At 52.4% G+C, this 23,494-nt stretch overlaps 1 protein-coding gene across 7 annotated transcripts in view; it reads left to right on the plus strand.

The window, feature by feature from the left end:
- ASXL2 (ASXL transcriptional regulator 2) overlaps positions 1 to 11,922 on the plus strand; it is a 125,682-nt gene extending 113,760 nt beyond the window's left edge. For all 7 annotated transcript variants that reach the window (XM_063330803.1, XM_063330804.1, XM_063330805.1 and 4 more), the window contains one exon: positions 1,467 to 11,922. In XM_063330803.1, coding sequence (XP_063186873.1) covers positions 1,467 to 3,869 — 2,403 coding nt within the window. In that variant the 3' untranslated portion in view covers positions 3,870 to 11,922. The remainder of the gene's footprint in view (positions 1 to 1,466) is intronic.
- The last annotated feature ends 11,572 nt before the right edge of the window (positions 11,923 to 23,494 follow it).

Consider the following 23,494-nt stretch of genomic DNA (forward strand, 5'->3'; position numbering starts at 1 on the left):
AACCTACCTGGGAAAGGGAACGGGCAACCCATCGCCACCGGGATAGGGCAGGTGGGCGGGAAGCATGGCGGGAACGGTCCCGCTTTGGCCTGGACGATGTCATGCTCTTGCCCTTGAGATGCCAGTCATAGGCCCACACACCTACTGCCGAGCTGCCAGGAAACCCCCCGGTAAGGAACAAGCCCCCTCAATTCAGCCCTTTGATACCGTCTCAGAAAATGATCACAAGTTTGCAGTGTACGATATCGCTGATTCTGCTTTTTTACAGCCCCGTGTGACTGTGCGAATTGAAAAGTTTGGTTTCTGTAGCGCAGAGCCTGTGCTTTTTCCCCCCGAATTTGCTGTGGTTGAAGTTCAGCTCCCTGGTTTGGGGCCTTAGGCAGAAGTTGTAAATGGAAAACTGCCTAATTACCGTATTTCTGTGTGTCCTGAGAGTTCTGCTCTCCTGGCAAGACTCTTTCATACTAGGAAGTACACAAACATGACATTTTCAAAATGGTTCACTATTCACACTACGTTAATAAGGATGGCACAAAGGTACAAAAGCATTAATAAAATTTGTTAGTGACAGAAAATTGGGGGAAAACTGTTAATAAGAGAGATCTGAAATATCCTACAGGAAGAGAGGTTGGCCTTCCAGTGCAATAAACATGGGATTTAATTTAATCCTAGAGCGAATTTCAGGGCGATCACAAATAGTCTCCGCTGTAAGGCAGAGGGCACGTCGTTCCTCAAAAAAGAAGCGGTGAGCGGGTTAACGAGCAGCGGAGTGGGAGGCAGCGAGGTGTTGCAGAAACGTGAAAACAAATGTAACCTCAAAATATACTGGCTTCAGTCCTTGCAGTGGAGACAGGAGAGCACCAACGGCAGCGCGCTCCTCCCATCGCTTGCATTAGAAAGCACAAACTTGCAGAAAGTAAACTGGAACCAAGGGGGGAGTGCGGGATGTGTTTTGGAAGACAGGACTAAAGTATTGGCGTTTTCCCCACAGCTACACGGCAGAGAGATGGTTATTGCTTTGGGTAAAGCCAGCGAGGAGACGCGTAAACACGCAGGGGTAGCAGAGCGGCGCAGCATCAAGCAGAATGTCGACACAGACCTTTAAAAGGATATAAGTGACGTATGAATGAAGTATGAGACCTAGAACAGGGACAACAGGTGCTAAGTCTGGAACAACCTCCCTTTTCTGAGGGGCTTGACAGGTTTAGAGTAGGGGTGCGCTGCTGTAGCCTGCGGCTGCAAGGGCCGAGCTCCCGGTCTGAGTCAGAGATGGTAAGAGACGCGCGTGAGCTGTGCCGGACAGCGGAGATCACACGCGTCTTTTGTTATTTAGCCAGGGAGGGAGAAAAGGGATTTCTCCAAAACTACAATGATTTCTCTGAGACTGCAACTATAAACACTTCAGTTCCTAAACTCGTGGATTAAGTGTTCCCCTATCTCAGTTGTGCTCTGCTCCTCTGTTTCAGATTCCTGTTTCCAGAATCTCCCCGATGCCATTTCCAGCGGGCCAGGTCTCTCCCAGGGCGCGTTTCCCCATCTCATTTACCAGTCCGGGAAGAACTGGGGCCAGAACTTTGGCAGACATCAAGGCAAGAGCCCAACAAGCCAAGGCTCAGAGGGCAGCGGCTGCTGCCGCCGCCGCCGCCGCTGCCGCCGCCTCGACGGGGGGGGCTGTCCCGGGGCCGGGACCGGGCGGCGGCGGGGGCCCACCGGGCGGTGGAGGAGAGAAGAGTAACGCAGCGGCAAGTGGAACCAACGAAACTGGAATTCGAGGAAATGCACTGGAACTGGCAGGAACTGGAAGCGGGGGAAGTTCGAGAAGGTTCCTTCCCCATTGTCCAGGGACATCTACCCAAATGGAGACCCAGGCCCCGGGCCCGGCACCGCCTCACGATCCTTCTCGAGCACAACTACAGCAGACGTCCGCGCTGCAGCCCAGAACTGCAGCCGGCAGCACGGGCACCAGCTCCCCCCCAGCAGCGGTGTCGGCGTTAGAGAAAACCCACAGGACGAACCAGAGCCCCCCCAGTGTGACTGTGGGCCAGGTTTCAGGCTCCCCGTATGCTGGCAGCGGTGACAAACAAGAGAAAGCACCTTCTGCTCCGGCAGGTCCGAGCCAGGCCTGTGGGGCAGCAGCTGTCAGGGATGGAACAGGCTGTGTCACCGTGTCCACAGCAGACACCAGCACAAACCTAACGAAGGTAGCATCCACGGCCTCAGGAGGGACCGGCGCAGATGTTTCTAAAAGCAAATCTCCTTCCCCTCCCATGTCTTCACTGACATCCGCGAGCTCAGAAGCCCAGGCTGGAGGTGTGGTCCCATCTGTCCCACCCTCTAGCACCTCCCCAGCAGCGCCCAGCCTTAAAACGCACGCGAGCTCAAGCGGGGCCCTCCCAAAACCAAGCTCCAGCATTCCTGCGAACAACCCTTTGGTCACCCAGCTTCTTCAAGGCAAGAATGTCCCTCTGGAGCAAATCCTGCCGAAGCCTCTCACCAAAGCAGAGATGAAACCGGTCCCGTTAGCCTCTCCTGAAGAAAAAGGGGCAGCGGCAGCATCCAGCGCTCCAAGCCTAGCCGGGGGCGGCGCTGGAGCCGAGGGTGGTGAAAGACAATCGAGTTTACCCACACAACAGCTTGGGAAGATCTTTTGCCAGAACAGGCCTCTGCCTCACATTCCAAGGACCTTTCCGCTCCCCTCGGGAAAGGACCCCGGTCCTGACCAGCACCAGTGCCACGAGGCGCTCAGCAAAACAACGCAAGAGCAGATCCTTCAGACTCTTATCAAGAGGGTCCAGAGGCAGAATTTGTTGCCGGTCCTTCAGCCTTCGCAACTGAACCTCACCCCCTCGGGTTTCCAGTTAGAGAACAGCTCCACCAGCCAGCGATTCATGCTGGGTTTCACGGGCAGAAGGACATCCAAGCCTGCCATGTCTGGTCATTACCTGCTCAACATTTCCACCTACGGTCGTGGTTCGGAGAGTTTGAGGAGAGGCTTCTCCTTGAACCCTGAAAACCGCTCGTGTCTGAACAGTCCTGCTGATGCTCCCAAAGCGGAATTTGGGGAATGTGAGGAGACAGCTGGCCAGGGCAGCAGCAGCGACGAAGGGGATGCAGATGATGAGAGTACTGGTGATGAACGTGAGCGTATGAGTGTAAAAGAGGAGCCCCAGGCTGCCCAGGTTTCTGGTCAGTGCGAAAGAGAACAGGTACCACATAGCGTAAATCCGTCGGATCACAGCGCCCTTGCTAAAAAGGGCGTAAAGACCGAAGCAGCCACGTCTCAGCAGGCAGCAGGCGGCAAGGAGAACGTTCAGGCCTTGGACGGAACTACGTTAGCACGGGATTTCATTCAAGCCGCTCAAGAGCAAATGGCACATGCAATGAGGGGGAAAATGCACAGCAACACGGAGCTTTTCAGTCCTTCTGTCCCGTCCTCGGACTCTGCGCAGCAGCAGCCTCCGCTGCTCCCTCCTGCGCACCCTCCAAAGCTCTCTGGAAGCGCTGCAGCACAGCTCATCGGGCCCAGTTACAGCGGGACAATAAATGTCTCCACCTCCCCGGACGTGAACCAAGGGTCTCTCATGAGCGGGCTGTCGGAATGCAATCAGTTGTCCAGCAGCATGGGGAACGTCATGTCCTTCTCCGTGACTGTAACCACCATTCCCACCAGCCAAGCTATGAACTCTGGCAGCCACGGTCAGGCCATCCCCGTTCAAGCCTTCGCTGAAGACAGCAGCATGGAGGATTCCCCTTCCAAATGTTACTGCAGGTTGAAAGCCATGATCATGTGCAAGGGCTGCGGTGCCTTCTGCCATGATGACTGCATTGGCCCCTCTAAGCTCTGTGTCTCCTGCCTCGTGGTGCGGTAACCGGGACGGGAGGTGGGGAAGAGGATGGCTTGATTTGGGGTTTGCTTTCGGAAGTACAATGGGAAGAAACAGGAAATTTACTGCCTTGCACAAGAGACACGTTACCGAATCAGGAATACAGAGTAGAGTTCTTCTTTCATTAAAGAAAGAGCACCTTCTTGTACAGTGAGTCTAAATTGAGCTCAACTACGTGAATTGTGACAAGAGTTTGCACTTAAGGAATTATGTAAATATGTCACATTATTTTGTTTAAAAATATTTTTTCAGTCTTCTAGGAGATAGCGTTTGACTCGTACTGCAGTTTCATTAACCCCAGCCTGCTCTCCAGCATCTTTGCTGAGCTCTGCTCTAGATGGGGAGCGAACCCCCGGCAAAACCTCAGCCTGAGCTTGGGCTTCTCTTGACCAAGAGAAGAACTGGATAATCAAGAAAGGAATCGTTCGTGCTGACTGACGGGAGCACCGAGGCAGCGAGCCCTGACTGGGCGCACTTGGTTGCTCGAAATTTTAGTTTGAATTTTTCGGAGTAGGAAGGCGTTAAACGTTGTACCAGCCTTTCAAGTAATTGCCTTTCCCTTGTGAGCGGGCCGTTCCCGAAGGCGTACTGGGTTGTGCAATATTGGCTGGCGTTTCTGATGCGCATATCCTCTCCGCTTCACGGAGGCAGTTGCAGTAACCTTGTTTTAAGGAAAGTAGCGTCTTCATTTGCCACTGGTAAATAACTCAAAAAGGCAACTGATCTAACCATAGGAGCCCAGAATTTAAATCACTAAACCAACTCGGTAACGGTGATGACGGGGAATCCCAGGAACCATTTAAAGCAGAGATCACAAACACGTGCTGAACTGCATTTCATGTCTGGCCTGCCGGGACCCGGCAGAGCCCTGCGTTTTTACGAGGCGTTTGAGTGAGCCGGGAGGCGCCATCCCGCAGTCAGGAGCCGTCGGCTGTGACAGCCCGGGACGCGAGTGGAGTGCACCGAGCGTCACCCTCGGTCCCGCGGCTTTCTAGGAAGCTTTTTCTGTGCTCATCCAACCTCCCCGATAGGCAGACTTGGCCAATTTCTAGAGATTTTCTATTTAGGTAAGGGTAGGGACAGGAAAACAAGTGTCTTGTTGGGCCTCGCGTGAGCCCGCTGGGGGCGTCTCTGTGTTTTTCGATACCAAATGGGGCCTCGTCCCCGCTCGGGGTCTGCGCAGCCGCGGTCCCGGGCCGGGCTGGGGCTGGGGACAGGGCTCCGCACCCCTCCGACCCGAGCCTGGGACACGGCCAGGGACGCGCCTCCTCGCTTTCAGCCTTCAAAATCCATTCACTTGGATTAATGGAAATCAAAGCAGTTACAAAATGGTACTCTGTTCTCAAGAACTGACGTCAGGCTGGCTAACGAAGCACACGCCAATCTGCAGTTTGAGGTATTGCAACACGTCCGCGTCCCGTCGAGGGTTTATGTGGCGTTTCTCTTGGGAAACCAAGCCCACGGGGGTCACTAATCCCCTCCGGTCCCGTCTTGTCGCTGTGGGGGGCGGGGGGGGGCCATCCTGCACCTCGGTCAGGTAACGGATCGTTGTATCTTTTTTGATGGCAAAGCACTGAATTCACTTTTAATCCAAAGGCCTTTTTAAGATGAAGCAATATTAACAAAATAGGTGGGACGGCTGGTTTGCGAGGGGTCCTCAGCCTTCCCTTTTCTCCCCCTGTGACTGCCGCGGCGCTCCCCTCGCCCGGAACCCCGGAGCTGTCGGGAAAGAGCAGAAATACCCACCTGGGAAGCGGCGGGGTTTGCCGGGAGCGGGTGGTGATTTACTTGGTAGCGATAAAGAAAAGGAGCGTTGCAGCCGCCGTGGCATCGTGACAGAGGCGCTTCCCGCCCTGCCCAGCAGAGCCGGCCGCCTCCCAGCAGGGTGCGTGGTGTGCGGGCGCAGGGGCTGCCGCGCACCTTCGTCTTGCTTATCGCTAATTCACTGGGGAGCAGTGACCCCTCCTTTCGAACGACGCAGCACAGCTCAGACATCCAGTGACGAAGAGGATTTAAGTAGTAGAAATAAAGTCAAATTTTTTAATCTGTAACTGAAATCTCAAAAAATCCCCCCGAAACCCTACGCACAAATTCCTCCCAGTGTTTCCGTCGTGCTGCGCAGGCGCTGGCGGAGGCTGTAGCCCACGAACCACCCCGGCTTCGGCGTGTTCCCCCCGCTCGGCGCGTGCGTGCCTGCGGAGCGGCAGAGGTTGGCTTCTCCCGTTGCAGCCCAGGCGCCGGAGCGGGGATCATCCCCCTGCCCGGGCCCGACTGGTCCATCAGCGCGGCGCAGCCCCCACCGCCTGCCTCCCTCTCCTGGGCTGGGAAAGGGATTTCTGCCGGATTTTTAACTGTGGGGAGGCAGTGTGAAACGGGTGGGAGCTGCGTGCCCCGAGGGGTCGCGCTGGGAGCAGGGTCTGTCCCGTCCCTGTTACTCCAGCCTTGTCTGGACGTGCAGAGGCTCCGGCGGTGCAGTAATCCTCAGGCCGACACGTTCGTTCCTGGCTACGGCAGATCCCCGGCATAATCCGATTTGAAGATCGGTGGTAGTTACAGAATAAACCGAAAAAGTCATTCTTGCCCCAAATAAGAGCAAAGCGGTTTTGCTGGCGTAATTGGATCAATTCTGTTCGTACCTTGGCTCTATCGGTGTGGTTTTCTGACAAGGCGTGAGGGGAAGGAGACGGGGCGGGAGCAGCGGGCCGTGACCTCGCTCTTCGCGCGCGGGTTTTTAACGCCGCCGGGGCTGGGAAAGGCTGTTCCATTGCTCCTCTCGGCACTTGCCAAAGCCGTCACCGCCCCGGCCGAGGGGCCGGCACGTTCCTCCCTTGGAATGTCACACGCGGCCCCTGCCGTGCGCGGGCTGGGTTTTCTGTGCCGCGGACGCTCCTGTGAGCCCGCTCGGGAAGGGAAGGAGCTGCCGTTGGAGCGTGGTCCCGCAGGGAAGGCGCCTGCCCGCTGTCACCGTCCTGGGCTGGGACATGCGGCCACCGCCAAGGGCTCCGGGGCTCCAGAGCTGTGTGGGCGTCCTGCGGGATGACCTGGAAGTTTACAACCCCGTTCAGTGCCTTAGGGATATTTTAACGGATCAGCACTTTTCTCGGGCTACTTTTATTCTATTTCTTTTTAAGAAAATAAATTCTTTTAACTGCACATCTTTGATTTTAACGTATGCGATGAGCTCCCCGCTGCAGCTTGATGGACCAGTCTCCACAGGCCTGCAAGAGGGCATTAAGTAGTTAGGAAATCGTTAGAGATAACGGGCTCAGTGTAATGATCGCTTGCAGGTGGACATAAATCCGTGACGGCTTTGCGTGTTCGACAGCGCTGGTTACCGAGTGACGCGTTTGAGAAGGGGGAAATCCCGCAGCCCGTGCCGAGCGTTCCCGCTGCCGCCTCGCTGCCGAGCCTCCTCCCGCTGCCCCCCCATCCCTGCCCTTCCCGCTGCTCCTTCCAGCAGGATCGTAGACCTGCCTTCACGCGGCGTTTATCAATAGAAGGGGCGTCGTGACGCAGTTGGAAGCATTACGCTTCCGTTCCCCAGAGGTGAACAGCACTCTAGTAAATGCTGTCACGAAAGAAATCCGAGATAAAATGTGTTCAAAGCCTAACGTCAAACTATGTCTGTGGCAGCAAAAGCAGCTTGAGTAAGAGATACTCCCATTTAAATTCTCCCTTTTGGGCCGTGTCCAAGTCCTGCAGCAGGAGAGCTGGAAGCACAGGCTGCCCCACGGGGCTTCGCTGGCCAGAGCGACCCCCCGGCGGGGGCTGGTGCCGTGGGGGAGCGGGGGCCGCTCCCTGCGGGAGGTCCGGTTTTGAGGTGGGTCGGTAGCACGGGGCAGGGATTTTGCGTGAAATTTTAATGTCCCTCCTTAAATCAGAAGGAAAGACCAAGACGCTTCGCAGCTGCGCTGGCCCAGGGGCCTTTCTCCTTCTTGTGGCAATAAGAAATAGCTGATGGTGGAGCCGTTGACAGCCAGGAGGTGTCCTCGGGTCGGAGGGGGGTCCTTCACGCTGCTGCAGCCCCAGCAGGGACCATCCCGGGGCCGGTCCCTGCCGACATGCCCACAGTGGGAGACCGGAGCTGGCCTTGGGCTTCTCCGTTCCGGGGGGGCTCCGTCTCACGCTTCATTTAAACCACTGGGCTGTGGGGGGCCACCAGGAGGCGACCAGCACCAGCCCTGCCCGGGACCCTCCCACCTTCCCCAGCGCCGGTTGGGCTTCAGCGCTGCGCAGCCACACGAATGGCCGTGGGGACAGAGGTGGTGGCAGCGCGTGGCCTGTGGTGGGGCTGGCGGCAGAAGCCACCACCGCTCCGGTGGCCCGGTCTTCTGGGAGAAGAGCGGGGTTGGGGTGTTCCCCGGGAAGGGGCCTGAAGGCCAGCAGCTTCCTTCGTGGCACGGCCTCCCCAGGGACGCGGGAAGCCCTGGGGACACGGTTGCGTTCCTCTCGGGAGTTCCGCTTAAGGCGAGCTGTTGGAAAGCCACCGTTGGCGTCGGCCCTGGCGTCGCGCCGCGGCTCTGCTGGCCCCGGGCGTCGGTGGAGGAGGGTCCTGGGGCCGGGCTGGTTTGAACTTCAGAGTCCCACCTCGGAAAACGCGGCGGCGGGAGGGCGAGGCTGGGGTGCGCACACTGGATCACCCCGGCCGTAGCAGGGATTAATGGCTGCGGGGGGAGACGAGCGCCCCCGGGCACCCGCAGCCCCGGCAGGGGCTCTGCCAGCGGCGCCTCCCCTGGGGTCGTGGTACCCACAACTTTCTTTGTTGCCTAGGTTGTTTTTTTTAATGCTATACATTTGATATAACAGAAGATCAATTTTAAGAGCTTACAGTAATATATTTTAAGTAATATATATTTTAGTATCTGTAAAAAAAAAAAAAAGACAGAGGATGATTTATGGAGTAGATAAACAGGGTATGGGCGTGTGCAGTTCCTCAGCCAGGCCAAGGGTAGTTTTACAAGCAGGAGAAATGAAGAGAGTCAGTTTTTTTTCCATTAATGCAATAAAAATGGGAATTCTTAAAAAGAAGAAATCCGATACTGTTTACCACGTGCTTTTCTTGTTTTGACAACAGGCCTGTAAACGCAGTTTAGAAGATACTAAACCTTTGTCTGTCTTTTGCCTTTTTAAAAGGGACTTAAATTGGAATAGAGGGTATGTACAGAAAAATCAAGTTGACACCATTTAAAAATGTATTTTTACACAAATAATATAGAAAAAACCATATTTTACATAAGAATTTTAAGTATTTGAAATATGTATATATATACTGTATGTACTTCATATATTCTTTATTTTACATTTTCAATGTATTAAAAAGTATTTGAGCTGGCTGGATTTGAGCACGTAATAATGTTTAAAAGCCAAAGGGCCAGAGGGCGAGAGGATGCGGCAGCTGCGGGGCCGCGCAGGAGCCCACGCCGTCGGGAGGAGCCGAGCAGTTCCAGGCAGGGCACAGGGAGCGCTTCGCAGCCCCGTGTCCCCTCGGGTTCCGTTAATATTCGCCCATTTGCCTCGTAACGGCCCAGAATAAATCGCTGGTGAGAAGACGAGACTCGAGGTGGATCTTCCGTACAACGGCGCTACCGCCAGAGCCAGAGAGCTGCTGCTACCGAAGCTGCTCAACCAAAACAAAATCGGAAGCTCCCGGGTTTTGCCGTGCCGCTGCCGTGTTGATAAATAGCTGGATTCCTCGTGTGAGCATCTTGCGGTGCTTATGGGGAATTCAAACCGTGCACCAAGAGTCCGATGATTTCAAGGAAACACTACCAAAGCAGATTATTTTTTTGTAATTTGTAGGAATTCTGGTGAAAATCTCGCTGCAGAGGGCGATACGTCTTTGCAGCTCTTAGAAACGGAGTGAATTCTCCTCAGGAACGGGAACCCGAGGTGCTCCCCGAGCAGGCGTCTGGCCCAGGCAGAGCGAAGGGCGGCCGGAGAGCGGCGGGGTGCGGATCGGGGGGTCACGGCGCCGCGGGGATCAACCCCAGCTACACGGCGCCGCACGTCAGCTTCCCCCGCTGCCTCCCGGCACCGCGTCCCGGGACCGTTCGTTACAGAGCAAATAGCGCCTGTGCTGTCTCTGAGCGATGGGGAGACCTGCAGCCCCTGCCCTTGCTGCTCCCAGTCCTGTGTGTGTGTATACACACATATATAAAACACATATGTATTTTTATATATATATCACAAATCTCTCCTGGGAGAAAGGTGTCAGCGGCCCCGCAGCGCAGGAGGGACGGTGTCCCTGCCGCAGCCCCTTGTCCGTGATGCCCATTTTGGCTCAGATGAATCTCAAGCGACATTTACACTATTCCGCTGGCCCCGGCAAGGAGCCGCAGGACTCCCGGGCGCAATGGGAGGGGTTACAGCAATTCTCTGTCGCTGGGACTCGCAGGGAAGGAGACCTGGATGTGGGAGAAGAAGCATTAACGAGTCAGGTTTTAAAAGTACAAATCTGAGACCTGAAAAGGCAGGAATATGGTATTTTTATACTGCTACAATTATCATTGGAATCTCTTGAAAAAATCAAAACGTAGCAGGCGACGCCGTGTCAAAATGTGCTAGGGCCAGGCGGAGGGGGCTCTCGTGCCGTAGGCACTTGCAGCGTAAGGAGGCCCCGCGGCTTGGGGGTGTACATCCACAGAGCCTCTGGGGGCCGCGGGGGGTGCGTGTGTACGCACAGCCCGGGCTCAGCTGTGCGTCCATCGAGACCAGCCCCACCTCAGTCCCCTGGCGACATCACACCTTGCAAAGTCACCGCAGAGCTGAGACGGAATTACAGCTTTTGGTTTTCATGTTTAAGACACATGGGTTAGACAAAAGATAGAACAGCAACGTGTTTTGATCTGCTGCACTTTTTACAAAAAACCATTCCTTGTTCCCCTGGTAACGGCCGCATCCCCCACTCCTCCCTACCCCGGCTTCAGGCAGAAAACACCGTTCAGTTCAGACCTCTCGGGTGCTGCACGAGGGGGTTTATATGGGGAAAGCTGGGCCCAGACTTGGATTTTTGGAGGCGCCGGGGCCCCCAGGGCCAGCGCCGGGGACATGAAGCAGCAGCAGCAGCGGCGCAGCCGTGGGGATGAACACGCCGCAGTTTCCCAACCGGCGCAGCTGGAACCGCTCTGTTCCTGCGGATGCTCCGGGCCCACGGGGGCGGGACAGGCGTCACCTGGAACCTCAGGGACAGAGGGTTCGGTTGCAGTTTTCTCTCCGGTGTCTGGAGCGGTACCGGCGGGCACCCGCGAACAGCCCACCTGGCTGGATCCGCAGCGCCGTCCGTTGCCGTAAATCTCTGCAATTGGAAGCCCGTACCCTGGCACCGTCCGGTTGCAAAGTCAAATTTAAATAAGAAACGTGGCGAGGTTTCTATGGGGAAAAAAAAGCAGCTGTAGTTGAGCAAAGGGAACCCCTGCGCGTTGGGAAGGCGCACGGGCCGGTTCCAGCAGGGAGAGCCGGGGCCCTCGTGCCGCGCTGTGCAGTTTGGCCAAGGGTGTTTTCTCAAGTTTTTCCCTCATTTTGCTGTACCAGATCCCACCCGAGCTTCTCACCAGCGTTCCCAGGGGCCTGAGGAGCGCTACGAACAGCCAGCGCCCGACCTGGCGCTGGAGGATCCGCGTGCCCCTGGGGGACAGCACTTGGGCAAGCAAAAGCCCACCCTGTGGCTTGTGTCTTACTGTGGAGTCTCTTCCTCTTCCTCTCACTTATTTTTGTCATGTAAAACTACCTGCTTTATAAATGAATGTAAAATACAGTAGTTCTTCAGCACATGGACAAATGTGTATTTTATCTTAATGTTTCATTTTATGTTAAATAAAAAGCATATGATTTTATGGTCGGCAGTGCTGCTCGTGTTCATTTGTCAATGAAATTTAAATCTTTTCTTCCAAGGGACGCCGAGAAGCGATGGTGCAGTACATTTTTCTGGCTTTATAAGCTGTGGACAGCTGTAAATGTTTTTCGATGTATTTCACGGGGAAAACTTTGGTTTAATACCCAGCCTTAATAAACACGCTGCAGCTCCCTCAGGCCTCGCTTCTCGGGGTCCCGAAACATTCCAGGGCACTGAACTGTAGATTTGGGAAAAAGAAAAGCAGGATGAAACCTGTGTCAAGTGATCGCAACGTGATGTCTCTTAAACGGCGGGATTCAGGGAAGTAGCTGCGTTCGACGCGCCCTTCCCGACGGCGGCCGGGGGGCTGCGAGGGCACGTCCCACGCCAGCGACGGCAGCAGGGGCGAGGAGCCGGGGCCTGCGGGAGCCGGGGATTTCTCCTCACGGAACGGACTGAAGTATCGCCACGCTCGATTCCGAGTGTGCAAAGGTGCTGTGACGGGGCTGGGAACCTGCTGGTGTCCACGATCCGTCAAAAGTGTCAAGAGTGACCACAAAAGGGAGAAGGAAAGATCAGTGAAGAAATTCCTGTCTCGCAAAGAGCGAATCAAGAGTCCGGCCAAGTCCCAGTCCGCAACTCTTTGCAAAAAAACCCCAAATTCTACCACCTCGTACAGCGACAGGCCCCAAAAAGAGGCAGAGACGAGAAGACGGCGATTAAAGATGTCTCCAGGCCCGGCCCAAGCCAGAAGCGACGGCCTTGCTGCGAGCCGTGGGGCTGCCGCTGCCCAAGCGCTCCGGCCGGCCGGCGGCGTTTCGAAAGAGCCGACACAAAAAGCTGTAGTTCAGGTGAGACGTTTTTATTGTCTATCGAGAGAAGTGCAGGAACCCCTGCAGCCCAGGTCTGCCTGCGGTTGAGAACAGGAGAAAATGACGTGAGTGGCACGGAAGGCTCTGGAAGTTTGGACGTGGAGACTAACTGAAGTCGCGCTGATGAACGGGACCGACGGCAGCACAACCGCACCGGAGGCACGTGCAGAGCAATTCGGCGTATTGTACTGATGCACTGTTTTCTGGTCAGACAAAATAATGTATTTCTTAAGCAGTAAAAATGATAAAAGAAACTGATGGGTGGGAAACGGGTACTAAAACTTGAGAAGACGGAAGATGAAGTAGATACAAGTAAAAACTGGTTCAAAGGTGCTTAACACAACACACGGCGGGAAATCAGTTTGGATGGAGAATGCTACTGAAATGTCGCGAGGATCAGCCTGGACGTGACTCTTTTTAAGATGTTCCTCAGTGACACGAGCACCAGAAGTCATGAGGGTCCCGGCAGTTGACGGGGGTAGCTGCGCGTACAGCCCGACCTGGCCCCCGTCACGGCAGAGCGAGCTGTGAAGTGAAACTCGGCAGCACAGGCCGGTGTCGCGGGGCGCTCGGGGACAGACGGCGCGAGCTGCTGCTCCGGGGTGGGCGCAGCGGCTGGAAGGAGGATGGGAAGGCGCTGGCCGTATTAATGAGTCGTACCCCGTGACTGTACGCTGTCAGCGTGATTTAGCCGCGGGAAGTCCACTCCGCGCAGTGCCAGGAGCGATGACACGGGTGTGCAGCGTACAGGGCGGTGAGATGCTCCGTGGGGCTCCGCTCAGCCGCGGGCCAGAGAAACCAATCTGGACCGGGACAAGTGCACGGCAAGAGTGCCAACCGATCGGGAAGGGAGAGGCTCCGACGTGGTAAGAAGCCCAAAAGTTAAAAACCTAAAGGTAAAAGGCTCTCTATCCCCAGGATAAACATTATCGGGGGGAAGCAGCTGCTCAACTCCAGTGCAAGAACAAACGGGGATAAACTTTGTTTAGAAATGAGAAGAAAGTTGGTACATGGCAAAATGTAAAGCAGAAGAGAACATACACGGGGCGGCACGTCGCTGTTCACCCGTTGGGCTTGATGTTCTAGGAAGCCCTTGACCACGCTGTTTTCCTAAATAAGACTTAATATTTTTTCTTCAGATGTCAACAGGAATGTCCAGATAATGTTCTTGAAAAAAACACTCTATTTTAGAGCTCAGTAACTTTTACGGGTAATTTAAATTACTCTCTCTGTTTTCATGTCTGTGTTAAAAGTGACGTCATGTCCTCAGTGCTGCCTTTTCATCCATTTTGTTCCATTCGTTAAAGGTTGTTCTATCACGGTTCCAGCTCAGTCCCACCAGTCACGTGCTGTAAGTGTGAACGGTGTCTCCCGGGCACTCACGCTCTGTCCCTCATCTTCAGGGTTCCTACACACCCCACATTCCCTTGCTGAAAGGCAGCGTTCCCGAAACCCTGTGCCACCAAAAGCCCTTGTGGGATTATCCCTCTGTGCAGCCCACGCAAGGACGGGTCCTCCCCAGCCAGGACACACGAAACTCTTTTTAATTTCTGGCAACGATGTCAGTTCCTCGGGGGTAGATAACGCAACTTATCTGTAATTGCTTCTTGCCTTAAGTACTCCCCATCCCGGAGGGGTGCTGGTGTCAACGAATCACAGAGTGATCTGGGTGGGAAGGGACCTTAAAGATCATCCAGTCCCAACCCCCTGCCCTGGGCAGGGACACCTCCCACCAGCCCACGTTGCTCCAACCCCCGGCCAACCTGGCCTTGAACCCCTCCAGGGATGGGGCAGCCACAGCTTCTCTGGGCAACCTGGGCCAGGGGCTCACCCCCCTCACACCAAAGAATTTCTTCCCCAGATCTCACCTAAATCTCCCTCTTTCTGTTTAAAACCCTTCCCCCTCGTCCCACGGCTTCCCTCCCTGCTCCAGAGTCCCTCCCCAGCTTTCCTGGAGCCCCTTGAGGGACTGGCAGGGGCTGGAAGGTCTCCGCGGAGCCTTCTCTTCTCCAGGCTGAACCCCCACAACTTGGTTGGCTTTCTGGGCTGCCAGCGCACGGTGCCGGCTCATGGCCGGTTTCTCCCCCCCGGGACCCCCAAGCCCTTCTCTCAGGGCTGCTCTCCATCCCTCCATCCCCAGCCTGGGCTGGCGCCGGGGGTTGCCCCGACCCGGGGGCAGGACCCTGCACTTGGCCTGGTTGGACCCCATGAGGTTCACAGGGACCAACTTCTCCAGCCTGTCCAGGTCCCTCTGGATGGCATCCTGTCCCTCAGGCGTGTCACCGCACCACTCAGCTTGGTGTCACCACTGGACTTCATTACTGTCTTGAGTTTTAGCCTTCTCTTTTTTAATTCCTGTAACTAATTAATTGCTGTATCTTGGTGTTCAATAAATACGACTCTAACCTTTTGTTAGCCCCATAGAACTCCCCTCTGACCTTTGGGAGGAACAAGGATGGGCACAACCCTCAGTTATGGGACAGTGACGCCTGAACTCTAAGAGTCAAAGGCATAAATAAATAAAGCCAGGTCACCATCTGTTGTTTTTCTAGGTTTCAGAACGTCTCCCTACAGAGCACATGGCACACTGATTTTCCAAATGCTACCTTGGCTATACGCTGCTAAGGAGACGGGGTGCTGCTATGAATGGTGCATGCCCTCCCCTGCAGCTCCTTTGGAGCCTGCATCTTCTTAGTAAATGGTAAATACAGCCATAGAATCATTTAGGTTGGAAAATACCCTTAAAATCATCGAGTCCAACCGTTAACCCAACCCTGCCAAGGCCACCACTACCCCATGGCCCTCAGCACCACGTCTGCCCGGCTTTTCAATCCCTCCAGGGATGGCGACTCCACCACTGCCCTGGGCAGCCTCTTCCAATGCTTCACAACCCTTTCCAGGAGGAAATTGTTCCCAATATCCATCCTAAACCTCCCCTGGCACAACTTGAGGCCGTTTCCTCTTGTGCCATGGCCTGTTCCTTGGGAGAAGAGCCCGACCCCCCCTGGCTGCCCCCTCCTTTCAGGGAGCTGTAGAGAGCCAGAAGGTCTCCCCTCAGCCCCCTCTTCTCCAGGCTGAACACCCCCAGCTCCCTCAGCCGCTCCTCACCAGACTTGTGCTCCAGACCCTAAGTCACTGTGAAGCAGAACATTTACAACGGTTTCAGCACACCAGCCATAAAAGCGAGGGTGATTATGCACCAAAACAAACTTAAAGTCCAGGATTCACTGTCTCCCACTGCCCTTAAACCATGATGGGATGACGTTCTGGATGATAAGCTTTAGCCAGTTAGTGGCAACAGGACAATGCAATGAGGGTCTAGGGCAAAAGCAAGAGTTATGGGCCAGGAAAAAAAAATTTATCCCTGGAAATAAATATTTTATGACAAAAAAAAGACCAGAGAATAAAGTATGAGAAATACAAAGATACAAGTGAAGAGTTCAGTTCATCCCACTTCTATTCCCACTATGGGAAGACATGGAAGTCAACACTCCTTACTCTACAATGCTGTCTCAGTTTCTCCATCTTACGTGGGGAAAGGGCAGTTTCCAAAGGTCCGTCTAACGGTGCTGTGAGGCTCTGCCGTTATTCTCTCTATAATGCAGAACAAAAACTTAGAAAGGCAGCCTTCTGTCAGCATGCAGTGGAACGCCCTGTTCATACAATCATAGACTCATACAACCATAGGGTTGGCAGGGCCCTCTGGAGACCATCCCGTCCAACCCCCGGCCAGAGCAGGGTCACCCAGAGCAGGTGGCACAGGAACGCGTCCAGGCGGGGTTGGAATGTCTCCAGAGACGGAGACTCCCCCACCTCTCTGGGCAGCCTGTGCCAGGGCTCTGCCACCCTCACGGGAAAGAAGTTCCTCCTTGTGTTTAGGTGGAACTTCCCATGGTCAAGTTTGTGCCCACCGTTGCGCTGAAACCTCCCTACCACAGCTCCCAGCGGGTTACAACCCTGAGTACTGAAATTCTAAGAGCTCCATGCCTTCCCACGTCTGTTTTCTTTCCAAACGCCTCTTCAGTAATGAGTCAGCTCTGGTAAGTTCTGTGCCCTGGGAGGGAGCCGTACAAAGGAGATGTCCTGTTAAACTTAGACTTTTCACCTGCATTTTAACAGAATCTGCTGCAGTTTTACAATCATCATCATCATCATCTGGCTTGTTTTGTTCTCTGACAAACTGCAATAAAAAAAAACTTGTAAGTTAAAGAAAAGCTGCAGAACCCATTTCTAAATAAAGATAAGGAGCACGCTTATGGCTCCAGCGAGGCAATTATCCTGTCACACCGACGAGGAACAAAAGAGGAGATTGTTCCTCTCTCCTGAGCTCAGCTTCTGCTTGATCCCAGTTTCCATGTTGGTGGCTAACTGGGAATGCCTCTGACATGCAAGAGCAGCTTGTGACGTGCAGTTAAAAATAAATAATAACAACAAATACTGCTTACTAACCCAACAGCTGGCGATACATATGTACAGGGGCTATAAGGACCGTCTTTGTACTTAAGATAGCTGCTAAAGTGCAAAATTTTACATTCAGAACTTAAAATGCTGATATGATTATGTGAATAAAAATAGAAGGATAGCAAAAACATCCTTGCAGTTTCTCAGTCAGGACGTTCTCAACCTCACCTTTTCAGTTGTACTTGTTTGGGACTGAACTGCGGTCTCTCTACAACCGCCTGCAGCACAACTTCATGTAAAAGTTGAGAAGAATTGACAGCATTTAAGCTCGGAGCCTTCTGACTTCTGGACACTTCTTCAGGTGGCGCTGCACGGCAAGAGCTCGGGCGCAGACCCCAGCACGGGCACTTGATTCCTGTGGGAGGGTCACAACGCACTTCTGTTGCTGCTGGAGAAAAAAAGGAAAAATCAGGAAGGGCAAATGTGGCAGCCTGGCTGTGGGAGGCAGTCAGCTAATAGCTCAAAATTAGGAATTATACAAGAAACGAGGAGAAAAAAAAACAGATGGGAAGATTACAAGCGTTACGAAGTGCAGATCGGTCTTAGATGACGCGTTACAAGCCACGTAGAAGTAACGAGAGTTACCACCAGTTTGCAGATGAAATACCACTAACAGTGAAAAGACAAATACGACACCGAGGCCGAGAGCATGGGCGTCAAAGGAATTGGTACATGCTGAAAGATCCAGATCAAAAACACGCTACACAAGTGGAAATTAATTAAAATCAAGCTATCAGTAAAATATAAAACACCGGAAGCCATCAAGAGTGAAGATGCATGCTCAGGATTTAACACCTAACTCCTACCTGAGTGAAGAGGTACGAAGAGAAAAATGGAAGAACGAAGAAATGGAAAAGTGCAGCGAACGGGGAACTGACAGAACAGACACGTTCTGGTTTGTGCTTCACAAAGCATCTACTAGGAGCACCAGCGCAAACGGTCTCGTCTTTACCTTCCACATCACTCAGGAATCCAACACAGGAACACCGAATAAAAGGTAGCCTGGCACCTGCACAAGCAGTGTAGAGAAATTTCTTTTTTAAATTTAAAAAATAATACTAAAAGTGTTTTTTTTCTTTACTTAGGCCTGGTAATCAGCCCTAATTTGTAACATTAATAGGATACAGCATCAAATGAAAAGTGAGCCAGTGTTCAAAGAGGAAACTCGGCTATCATCTGGAGAAATGAAATACAGATGACAAAAGGAATTCAGAAAGTTTAAACTACTTGAGACCAACACCAACAGATGAGTCCAGGCTGAGGCAAACTTCTCAAAGTCTGACGCGTGTCGAGAAAAGTTAATGGAAGGAGACATAGTCAGTTGGTGGGCAGTTACCACCTCAGAAGTACGCACGAAACGAGGAGCTGAGCAAGCTGAGCAGCCCGTGATACCATCTAGTCACTGACATTTTAACGGGGCGCCATCAGTCGAGCAGCCAAAGAGTGGGCTTCGTTGGCAGAGGCTGCGCTTACGCAGCCGATGAGGGAATAAGGTCCGTGTCTCCTGTCTTGTGAGAATACTGAACCCCTCGCTGATATTCAAGAGCTCAGAGGTACACAGCAATCACCGCATTCAGTCAAAACCAGCCACCGATTCGGCACATCCCAGCACACTGGCACGCCGGAATGCTAGACGCGTTTGTAGTGTTCTGGGAGGTATATCTATTTTTAAATAGGGGAACAGAGAATCTGCCACTGACAAAAATTAAACAAAACGATGGTATTGCTCTTCATAAACAAAACATAGAATCATAGAATTGTTAGGGTTGGAAGGGACCTTAAAGATCATCTCGTTCCAAGCCCCCTGCCATGGGCAGGGACACCTCCCACTAGATCAGGTTGCTCAGAGCCCCGTCCAGCCTGGCCTTAAAAACTTCCAGGGATGGGGCTTCCACCCCCTCCTGGGCCACCTGTTCCAGTGTCTCCCCACCCTCATGGTGAAGAACTTCTTCCTAACGTCCAGTCTGAATCGACCCATCTCTAGTTTTAATCCATTCCCTCTAGTCCCTCTAATCCATTACCCAACATCCTAAAAAGTCCCTCCCTAAAAAGGCCCCCTTAAGATACTGGTAGGCCACTCGAAGGTCTCCTCGGAGCCGCCTTTTCTGCAGACTGAACAACCCCAACTCTCTCAGTCTGTCCTCATAGGAGAGGTGCTCCAGCCCTCTGATCGTCCTCGTGGCCCTTCTCTGGACACGTTCCAGCACGTCCATATCTCTCTTGTAGTAGGGGCTCCAGAACTGGACGCAGTGCTCCAGGTGGGGTCTCACGAGAGTGGAGTAGAGGGGGAGAATCACCTCCCTCGCCCTGCTGGCCACGCTTCTCCTGATGCAGCCCAGGGTACGATTGGCTTTCTGGGCTGCCAGCGCACACTGACGGCTCATGTGGAGCCTCTCGTCCACCAGCACCCCCAAGTCCTTTTCTTCAGGGCTGCTCTCAAGCCAGTCACTGCCCAGCCTCTATCGGTGCTTGGGATTGCCCTGACCCAGATGGAGGACCTTGCACTTGGTCTTGTTGAACTTCAAGAGGTTGGCATGGGCCCACCTCTCCAGCCTGTCCAGGTCCCTCTGGATGGCATCCCTTCCCTCCAGCGTGTCAGCCGCCCCACACAGCTTGGTGTCGTCGGCAAACCTGCTGAGGGTGCGCTCTATGCCACTGTCCATGTCGCTGACAAAGGTGTTAAACAAGACCGGTCCCAGCACTGATCCTTGAGGGATTCCACTTCTCAATGGCCTCCACTTGGACATGGACCCATTGACAGCCACTCTTTGGGTGCGGCCATCAAGCCAGTTCTTTATCCACTGAATTGTCAGTCCATCAAACCCATATTTTAACAAAACAAAACCAAACCTGAAAAGAGATAAAATAACTACTGGAACTAAAGAAACACTGGCATAGGACTGGAGTGCTCCGAACAGTGTCTAAATCTGAACGAAAGTTAGAAAATGGCTTCTATCTGCACAAAAGTAGGAGTTTGGAGCGCCTTCCAATAGTGGGCAGGTGGAAAATCCAGCAGTTTTTAAACCTTATAAATTTATGAAGTGAATTACAGACATGTTGCTAGTGATATCAAGGAGCTGTTCTTGATGATCCAAGAGATTCTTTCCAGTTCTAGGTTTCTAATCATTAAATAAACTTCATGCACTACGTCACATTTGGAGATGTCATGTAAATAAAAGGGTCCAACTCACCCACTCTTGAGTCACCCCTTACCAACATCTTTCTTCACCATTGATTTCGCCACAAGTTTAACAGAAAGGCAACTTTCCATCAATGACCGGACCGAAACCAAGTATCTGCTGAAGATCTGAAATTCACTGGTTATCTTCTGAAACGTCTTATCTCTGTTTCAAGACATGAGAAGCTGCAAATGAATTTTAAGCAAATTTTGCCACATTTTCACACTTTGCTAAGAAAGCAACAGTTGTAAAAGGGGAAGGACATAAAAGACGGTGCCACTGTCTCCCCCCATCCCCCCCCGCCCGACCCACCCCCACGTTTTTTTTCTCTGTTTTGTACAATTTATCTTTGGGAAAACAATTGCCATTGACCTGACTCTGGTTCGAGTGTGCTGCCTCAGCATCAGCTGAGATTTCCCCGCTGATACTCGCAGTGTTGCAGTGGGCGGCTCCCGCCACCGCCCTCCTCTTCTTGCTTTGTGGTTCTTTTAGACAGAAGCCTTAACACTTTTGTACAGCTGAGGAAAACCACACAGAAGACAAATATAGTCTATGGAAAATACTTCTTTTTACTTCAGAATAATGGAAAAAGTAAGCTATTTACATTGCTATGCAACTTCTGTTATTACTGACCTTGCAAATCCTTCACCCTTTCTCCAGACAAAGCCTAAACAACCCCAGTGGTTTTTTTTTCTGTTCTGATTTCGTCTTCACCTCCACTAAATTCAGTTTAGCCCTCTCCCATCACACCTTCCGAAAACCATCTCCTGTCTTGCCTGAAGCTGGCCCAAACCACGGCTTCTTAAATTCTAAGTGTGGGGAAACAAAGCAGAATGGTCCTAATAGGCATTTTGTTTTTAAAATTCCATGTAGTGCTGAATATTTACTAATGGAAAATAAAATGAACAGCTGATTCTCTGCTGGAGATCCCTGAATACAGAGACTTGTAAATTGAAGTTACGGTAATGTTCCAAAACGCGCTGGGGCGCCGAACTTGAGCAAAGAGGTACTGATGTGTTTTATGTTCTGATTCCCCTTCAGCTCTCTGCCCAGCAGTTTTTACAGGCGGCGTTGCCAGAGGGAAAGCGCGGTAGCAGCAGGCAGCACAGAGAACTGCCGGCCGGCACAACCAGCCGCGCACACAGCAGCGGGACGGGGCAGGCGGCCGTGCTGCGGGAGTTCTTTCCAACACCTACTTGAGACAAAGGAAATCCTAACAGCGGGCTGCATAGAGAGGAGTATTGGTTGCGAGTACGGCAAAGTGGCTCTTTCCAGAGCACAGGATGAGGATGGCACTGCCCCGGAGTGCTGCGTCTTGGTTTGGGGACCCACGTTCAAGGATGAATGAGTGGGCCAACTGGACAAGGGTCCAGAGAAGAGCAGCTGAGTATTGCTGCATAGAAAACACGCCCTGCAAGGAGGGCTGCTGCGTACACGTGAGGGGAGGGCTGCTGCTTACATGTGGCCTGTATCAGGAACAGCGTGGCCAGCAGGAGCAGGGGAGTGATGGTGCCTCTGTACTGGGCACTGGTGAGGCCTCACCTCGAGTGCTGTGTTCAGGTCTGGGCCCCGCTGTACAAGAGGGACATTGAGGTGCTGGAGCGTGTCCAGAGGAGAGCGACCAGGCTGGTGAGGGGTCTGGAGACCAGGGCATCTGAGGAGAGGCTGAGGGAGCTGGGCATGTTGAGCTTGGAGAAGAGGAGGCTGAGGGGAGACCCCATTGCCCTCTACAACTCCCTGAAAGGAGGGTGCAGAGAGGTGGGGGTTGGCCTCTTCTCCCAGGGGAATAATGACAGGACCAGAGGAAATGGGCTGAAGCTGCGGCAGGGGAGGTTTAGGTTAGATATCAGGAGGAATTCCTTTACTGACAGAGTGGTCAGGCACTGGAACAGCCTGCCCAGGGAGGGGGTTGAGCCACCATCCCTAGAGGTGTTTAAGGAACGTCTGGATGTGCCACTTCAGGGCATGCTCCAGTGGCAGAGATTGTAGGGGGTTTTTTTTGTGTGTGTGTGTGTTTGGTTGGACTCAATGATCTCAAAGTCCTTTCCAACCATGAAGATTCTATGATTCTATGATTCTAAGTTGCTCAATATCCAATGGAGGGAGGACAGAGAGCAGCGCAGGAACAAATCTCTAATGGAAAGGCTAATTTCACACCGCAATAGCTCGCCTAGGGAGAGTATGAATTTTCCGTTGCCAGAAGTTTTTTAAGCCAGGTTTGACAAATGTGTTACAGGCACATGTTCCGTGTTATGACAGAAACATGATGGACACGTTCGTTTTCCCACAGGACAGAAAGAGGTCCATTCAAGACTTACTTTCTGTGCACCATGAACACTGTATTCCAAGCAAGTAGCATGCTCTTCTACTAGAACACAGAATTAAAGAATATTATAAACCTTCTATATCTACAATCACCTACTTTTCGGTTTGCTTTTGTTCCTCTTAATGTCTTTGCGACAGCCCTAAAATGCAAACTCAATCTTGTGCTCAGATCTGAGGTGACATCATCTGAGGTTTCCTTTTATTTTTGTGTTTTGTTCACAATTGCATGAAATGACGTATGATGACGCTGAAGCTGAAGATCTCAACAAGAAGGAAAATATTTCCTATGCCAAATTTCATGTTATTTTTAAACTAGTACCACTACTCTGGAACGCTAAGCACATTCCTCTGAAAAAAAAAAACCTTCTGTCAGAATTGTATCATCAAAGCGCATTTCTACAGAAGAATGTCTTCAGCCTCTTCTCCTTTGTCATGTAGCTGCTTCTGCATCCGAAACACTGGGGGCTTGCAAGAGCTGTCTGATATTACCAGCTCCAATCCACTCAGTCACCTCTCAAAGAAAATGACATTTTGAATTACGAACTATCTGTAGGGTTTTACTCTCCTCTTGATGCACACATCTGCTGCCCACAAATGCAAAGAGAATTTGTATGTACACAAACTGAAGGGAAAATCTATTTTTTTTTAATATCTAGCTTCTATATGCAGGTATTTTCAAGCTGTAACAAGAGGAAGCAGTTGAAAATGACACTGGGGCATTTCTATGCATTGGTACTTTCTTCATATTTATTTCTTGAGTGTGGCATTTTCTGTCTCTCACAAATCCACAGCAGTAAGCCAGTACCTAGATGTGAGGTAAAAGGTTCTGCAAGTGCTTGTTATCCCTGCTCCGGAAAACAAAGTAGCAGCATCAGGAAAAAGCAATTTACTGAAAAATTGTAAATTTGACGGTGGTGCTGATGAATTTAAAACTCTCAGTCA

Source organism: Chroicocephalus ridibundus, chromosome 3 (assembly GCF_963924245.1).
Source record: "Chroicocephalus ridibundus chromosome 3, bChrRid1.1, whole genome shotgun sequence".
Lineage (NCBI taxonomy): Eukaryota > Metazoa > Chordata > Aves > Charadriiformes > Laridae > Chroicocephalus > Chroicocephalus ridibundus.